The sequence below is a fragment of the Eschscholzia californica genome, unplaced genomic scaffold (assembly GCF_041429995.1).
Source record: "Eschscholzia californica isolate CP2 unplaced genomic scaffold, dmEscCali1.0.p SCAF_1, whole genome shotgun sequence".
In the NCBI taxonomy this organism is placed as follows: domain Eukaryota; kingdom Viridiplantae; phylum Streptophyta; class Magnoliopsida; order Ranunculales; family Papaveraceae; genus Eschscholzia; species Eschscholzia californica.
This window is the reverse complement of record NW_028238198.1, coordinates 66,732,037-66,738,702: the sequence shown is the minus strand read 5'-3', so window position 1 is coordinate 66,738,702 and position 6,666 is coordinate 66,732,037. Positions and strand designations below refer to the sequence as shown.

The following is a 6,666-nucleotide window of genomic DNA, read 5'->3' as shown; positions in this document are numbered from 1 at the left end:
GTCAGATAGGACAATTGATGTGGAAGATCATCAAGTCCGATTGATTTAGGGATCGTAGAGTTGTAGCTAGAGACCAACTACGATCGTCGAATTACGAAGTAATTCGCGGCTAACTTCGATCAGATCCTACAACGGGTTACACATAAGAGTATCAAATTGATCTAGGATATGACTAGTGGGAGTGAGATATAATCATGGGAGTGTCCCATAAACATATCTCATAGGCCTAAAAAGGAATTAGGCAAAGATAGTACAAAAAGGCCAAAAACAGGGTTTTTGGGCCTTAGCCGATTCAGGCACTTCTAGGGCTCGGATTGGGCTGATTTTTGGAGTGACGTTTCCTTATGTTATGAACATTAAATCTGCCAATTTTGGCTGGGTTTGGACGTCATCTCCTTAGGGAATTGAGAAAATACCAATAGTTGCTATTTTCGACTATTTCCCTAAATCTTATTCTAAAGGGTGTTTTAGGAAACCTAAAAGGAGGTGGATTCTTATTAGGGTTCTATATAAACACTCTTAGGGCAGAGAATAAGGTGTGGAATTTCTCTCTAAGCTTTCTTACTCTACCACATCAAGTAGAGAGGAGAAAGTGAGCTAATTCCCATTAACTATCTATCTAGTCAAAGAAGAAGGTGTTCTTCTTTCCAACCACCATTGGTGTGCTAGCTATACAACAAGGTGGGAGATTAAATTGATTGCTCGTGTCCCAAGTAGAGGAGCTACACTTGAAGCTCTTGGTCTTCTTCAATCAATTCAACTAGTTCGAGGGAAAAGCGATTAAGGTAATCTACTATCTCCGTTAGTTTAATTACTAGTTTTGCATGTGATCCTGGGAATACTAGTGTAGACATTAGATGTCTTATTTCCGCTATAAACACTAGTAGAAGGGTTTAAAACCCTACATCGATTACACAGAGACATTCGCTCAAGTTGCAAAAATCAACACTGTTCGCGTCTTGTTATCGTTAGCAGCAAATTTAGATTGGCCACTACAACAATTTGATGTAAAAAATGCTTTTTTGCATGGAGAACTATTAGAAGAAGTCTATATGGACCTTCCACCGGGATGCAAGATACCACAAATACATAGCCAGAAGGTATGTAGATTGAAAAAGTCATTGTATGGATTAAAACAATCACCAAGAGCGTGGTTTGGAAGGTTTACAAAGGCTATGAAGGAATTCGGTTATCACTAAAGTAATTCTGACCATACCTTATTTACAAAAAGGCAGAAAGGAAAACTCACAGCACTTATTGTATATGTTGATGACATGGTGGTTACTGGGGATGATCCTGAAGAACGAAAGGCTTTACAGAATTGAAGTATCTCGATCTAGTAATGGAATTTTCTTATCCCAAAGAAAGTATACTTTAGATTTGGTACATGAGGTGGGTATGTTAGCGTGTGAGCCGATTGATACACCTGTCGAAGAAGGATTAAAGTTGTCAATGGAGCCTAATCAGATACCGGTTGATAAAGGAAGATATCAACGACTGGTTGGAAGGTTGATGTACTTGGCGCACACGAGGCCAGATCTTGCATATGCGTTAAGTATTGTTAGTCAATTTATGCACAATCCCGGTGAAAAAACACATGAATGCTGTTTTACGCATTTTGAGATATTTGAAGGCGGCTCCTGGAAAAGGTATTTTGTTTACTAAAAATTCGAGTTGTCGAACTATTGATGTATATACTGATGCAGATTGGGCCGGAGAAGTAAATGGTAGGCGATCAACTGCAGGATATTTTACCTTTGTTGGTGGAAATCTTGTTACATGGAGAAGTAAAAAACAAAACGTTGTTGCACGTTCAAGTGCAGAGTCTGAATTTAGAGGAATGGCTGATGGCATATGTGAAGCGTTATGGTTAAGACTCTTGTTGGATGATTTAGGATATCCTTCTGAAAGACCAATTCAATTATATTGTGACAATAAAGCAGCATGTGAAATTGCTCACAATCCAGTCCAACACGACCGCACAAAGCATGTTGAGGTGGATCGATGTTTTATTAAAGAAAAGTTGGAAGACAACATTGTAGAGTTACCAAAGGTCCGATCTGAAGATCAATTGGCTGATGTTCTTACTAAAGCAGTTTCAAGTCGAATATTTTCGAAAATGGTAGACAAGTTGGGCATGTGCGATATCTATGCACCAACTTGAGGGGGAGTGTTGAAATATCTTTCTATATATTAAGATATCCCATATAATAGATATTAGGAAATATCAAATATTAGAAACTATTAAGAATTAGGAAATAGTAAATATATTAGTATAAGCTATTAAGAAACTAGTAAAATATTAGAAACTAGTAAAGTTAGAAACTAGTAGTATTGTAACTCTATAAATAGAGTCTTATATTTCTTTTGTAATCCATCAAGGAATAAAATAATTTCTTTGATCAATTTCAACTTGGTATCAGAGCTAGGCCCATACGTGATAGGCTTAAAAGCCACACGTGCTCCACGTCACCCGTAAAGAAAAAAAACACACGTGTTAGGCTCAAAGAACGCCACACGTGAGGGGGTGTGTGAGAATAGTCCCACATGGAAGAATGGGTAACTAGCAACCAAGGATATAAAGTATAGGTCCTCTCCACTCATTGCCAATTAGTTTTGAGTTGGATGATCACAAACTTAACAGATTTATGTGTGTTCCAGGTTTGTCATTCATCAGGGGAAAAACTGGATTTGGAATGGTTACTTTTTATTTCAAATATTACAAAGAATTACCTAGATGTGATGAAGCTTAGTTTCTATGTTATTTCTATCACCCAGGTCTCTGATTTGCGGAACCCTATAATGCAACTTTGCCTCTGTTTTTCATACAGTGTGTGACTTGTGAGAAAGAGACCAAGAGAGATTGAGAGGGAAACAGTTAGAGAGAAGAGAGAATGAGGAGGGGAAAAGATGGAGAGAGAAGATGAAAAGGAGAGAGATGAAGATTAGGGAGCAAAAGTTAGTGATATATAGTTGACTAAAGTGGTTATGCCCCAGATATTTTTCTTATTCCCCAAAGCGGCCAAAGTATTAATGTTAGAAGGACCAAAGTGAGAATTAAGGGAGTAAAGCCGCAAAAGTGATGATATGAAGGGCTGTATTGGAATCTCTCCAACAATGAAAGAGGGACACGTTCCTCTCCCCTCTTCCACTGTTCCACACAGAATCTCCTTCGAAATGAAAGTCGTATCAGTTATGAGTTTCAGCCAACTCGAACCCTAGCCAGTGCCCTTTCATTTCGCTGTGAACTGCGATGGGAGAGAATCGTGCCGATCTTGACTCCACCACCTCTGCAGAAGCTAGTTCTCAACGAAACGCTCCATCTATGTATGAACCTGTAAATCATCAAAAGAAGAAGATGAAGTTCTTTTTTATCTCTTACTTTCTGTCTCTATATCTTTCTCTCATCTGTTCTTAATCGTTTCTCTTATAGAAATTGGTTCTCTGGGTAAAACAAAGGAAATCAAAAATTTTGTTTCAGGGATTTAAGAGTAAGGAAAGAAATGGATAGGGTAGAATTGGAAGGGAACATGTACCAGTGCAAGCATTGCAAGACTCCTCTTGCTGTTCCTCAAAATATCGTTTCAAAGGTTTGATTTCCTCAGACTCTCTTTCTCTCTCTTTACTTTCTGTTCTTTAATCTATTGTTTAGAATGTTTGTTTTGATTCTTGATCAGTAACTACATAATGGGGTTTTGGATCACACTTTGTTGAGTAGTTTGGTACTTGATTAGTTTAAACAATAGTACAATACCCAATTTAATGTTTTGTCTGATTTCTTCAAAATTTCATGTGGAACTACTTGATCATCTCGATTCTTGGATTGTTCTTGACTTGCTGCATCGGTACTTCGTAGATGTTTAGACCTACATTAGGTTTAAGAGATTCCGGTTTCATCTACATTTAGTTTTGAGCTTGTTATGAGTTCTTGATAGGGAAATTGGTCGTAGCAAATGATCTTCATGCCATTAGTTTATTTATCTACTTTTCTGAAGTTCCTGTATGTGTTCTTCATGCATGCTTTTCATGCCTAAGTGGGTCACTTGGAACTACCTAAGTGAAGGCTACAAGAAGAATAGTTCGAGGAAGGCCTTCTTCATCAAGAGGAATTTTGGAACTGCTATTAGGTTTTTTGGTCTGTAAGCCTTTGATGGAAGTTTCTTTAGTTATTGAGTCTAATGATTCGCTTTATCTATGAATTTGTTGCTACTTAACAACAAACACGTGGCTTTTGAGGATTTTTGTCGCGTTGACAATCCTTCATATTGACACGCACCTCCGAAATTCCGAATCTTGAATGCTTATGTTTCTGATGATATGGTTTGTTACTTCACTCCACATCTAGAATCAGGGTTGTTAATTATGATTACTCTTTAGTATTTAGGCTTTCCTTTTTCTCCCACTTTACAGCTTAAAGTAATTCCTAAATCTGTCCATGGTGGTCAATTGAAAATATAAATTGCTCGTAAAGTGGAGTCGTTGTTGGTGGCTGTGTAGGTGGACTTACAAGTACGCTCGAGCTTAGGAATAACACTAGTCAAGTTTGGAATTCTTTTTTAACTTCATATGACATCAATAGACCAATACGCGATTATTCTATCTTGCATATAAGTCCCTAGTTGTTATTAGCCATACTTCAAATGCTTCAGCTGGCAACTTTTCTAATTCATTTCCTTTTATATTCAGATGTTCCACTGCAAGCATGGAAAAGCTTACCTGTTCAATGAAGTGTAAGTCTTTTTTATACATCCCATCTTTCATTTTATACTCAGGCATAGGAAAGGATACTGGAATTTTGGTTAATGGACTAGTTCTTTGAATTGTAAATCTTAGATGACAACTTGCTTGTGTTTTTCGAGTTATGAAAAATTTTATCCGGATATTTGCAAATTCATTACCCCTCAGCATACCAATTAGAGCATTATTATCTTCTCGTCGTCTCGTGCAACTTCAAATTTATGGGTTGTGCTGCGTGAAAGAGGAAACCCGTTTCTCATCTGGATCAGTTTGAGCCTAGATATGCTAATTTTGTGGCCATCCAACTCAAAACCAATTGGCAATGAGTGGAGAGGACCTATACATTATATTCTTGGTTAAACTTCTTTGGTTTTCTAAAGCTCAAATCTTCAAATGATCTTATTGCTTTGCTAGTTTTGAGCGTAAACTGATGTTCATCTTCTTCTGATATGTGACAGTGTGAATGTCTCATTTGGTGAGGAGGAAGACCGGATGATGATGACCGGTGGGCACACTGTTCGTGATATCTCCTGTGTTTCCTGCGGATCTATGGTGGGGTGGAGATATGTAAGATACAAAACCGAACTTTTAGATACTAAACCGTTTTATATGCATTAGGCTAGTTTTGGACCGTTACGAAGTTGGGATAAAAGCATGTGGCTATGCAATTAGTGGCTCACGTCGAAGTTTTATTCCTTAAATTTTTTTAGGAAAAAGCACAGGAAAAAAGTCAGCAGTACAAAGAAGGGAAATTCATCCTTGAGAGGTTGGTCGATAACTAGTCCATAAATGTTATTAAATTTGAAGTTCTTGATTTGACTTACTATTTTAGTCTTACATTATTAAATGTCTCGATAATGCTAGCACCAGATAATATCAATAGAAACGACTCCAAAATTTACTTATAAATTATGATATACCCTGCTCCACTAATTTTATTCAAAATCAGATGTTGTGAAGGTCGTGATTACGTCTGATGTGTACCAGATAGTCGCTTACCCCAACTTGGTTAACTGGACAAGGTGTTATTAGCCTCAAGCTATTAGTGTACTAGACCCTTTAGAACACACACACACACACATATTGTCGAACGATTGTGACTAGCGACTAGTGATCAGTGTTCGACTACTCCCTACTACTATGTGGGGTCATGGGGAGGAGCAAAAATGGGCTGAACCTGTCGAACTGAAACAGACCGACCAAAACTAAGCGCTTTTTCAACTGAAAGCAAAACAAACTTGATCGATTTTGTTTGACTTTGGGTTGTACATTAGCGTAATATTCCGACTTCTACAGCTTTTCTTCCCCTTTTGAGCAGGTATATGGTGATAGGTCCAGGTGAGAGCTATATCTTGGGCAACCAGGACAGCCAAAGTGATCTTGATGAATGATAAACACTCTGGTCTCAATGTTGCATATCTGATACCTGATGTTACTGTATATTATGTTCAAATATATCCAAGTATATAGGCTTTGTTTGGAAACAATTTCTTGATCTTAAAACTCTTTTGTGATTGTTGTTATAGTTGTTGTCCTTTTATATAGTAAAATACTGAATATATTGCATTAAACATCCTGAGATATTCAATGAAGTGTTGTTCAGATTAGGTTGTATTTTAATAGCGAAGCGTGTTTCTGGTAAGTGCCTAATTTTTAGGATAATGCTAAACAACTCTCAGTGTGATAGACACACACACGGTCACTAGTTGTTGTTGTTGATCTCTATTATTGAGGTCGCCCTGATAAATAATATTTGTAAACTCTGATTTTGGTTGTGTGACAAAATAAAAACTTTGGATCTCATATTTGTCCAGTAATTTTGTGATTCGTCAAGGTATATAGACTGAGAATGAGCACGGTGAGATCATGATTCGATCGAACGGTTTAAATAGAATGACATTTGTGTGGAGTTGTTGTGGAAGAAGATAA

At 37.4% G+C, this 6,666-nt stretch overlaps 1 protein-coding gene across 1 annotated transcript; it reads left to right on the top strand.

Moving 5' to 3' along the window:
• The first annotated feature begins 3,116 nt into the window (after positions 1 to 3,116).
• LOC147568436 (protein yippee-like) lies at positions 3,117 to 6,344 on the top strand. The gene is made up of 6 exons (XM_086654877.1): positions 3,117 to 3,327; positions 3,482 to 3,590; positions 4,687 to 4,730; positions 5,196 to 5,304; positions 5,448 to 5,503; positions 6,056 to 6,344. The coding sequence occupies exons 1-6, from the start codon at positions 3,254 to 3,256 to the stop codon at positions 6,126 to 6,128; spliced, it is 465 nt and encodes a 154-aa protein (XP_086511003.1). The 5' UTR covers positions 3,117 to 3,253; the 3' UTR covers positions 6,129 to 6,344.
• The last annotated feature ends 322 nt before the right edge of the window (positions 6,345 to 6,666 follow it).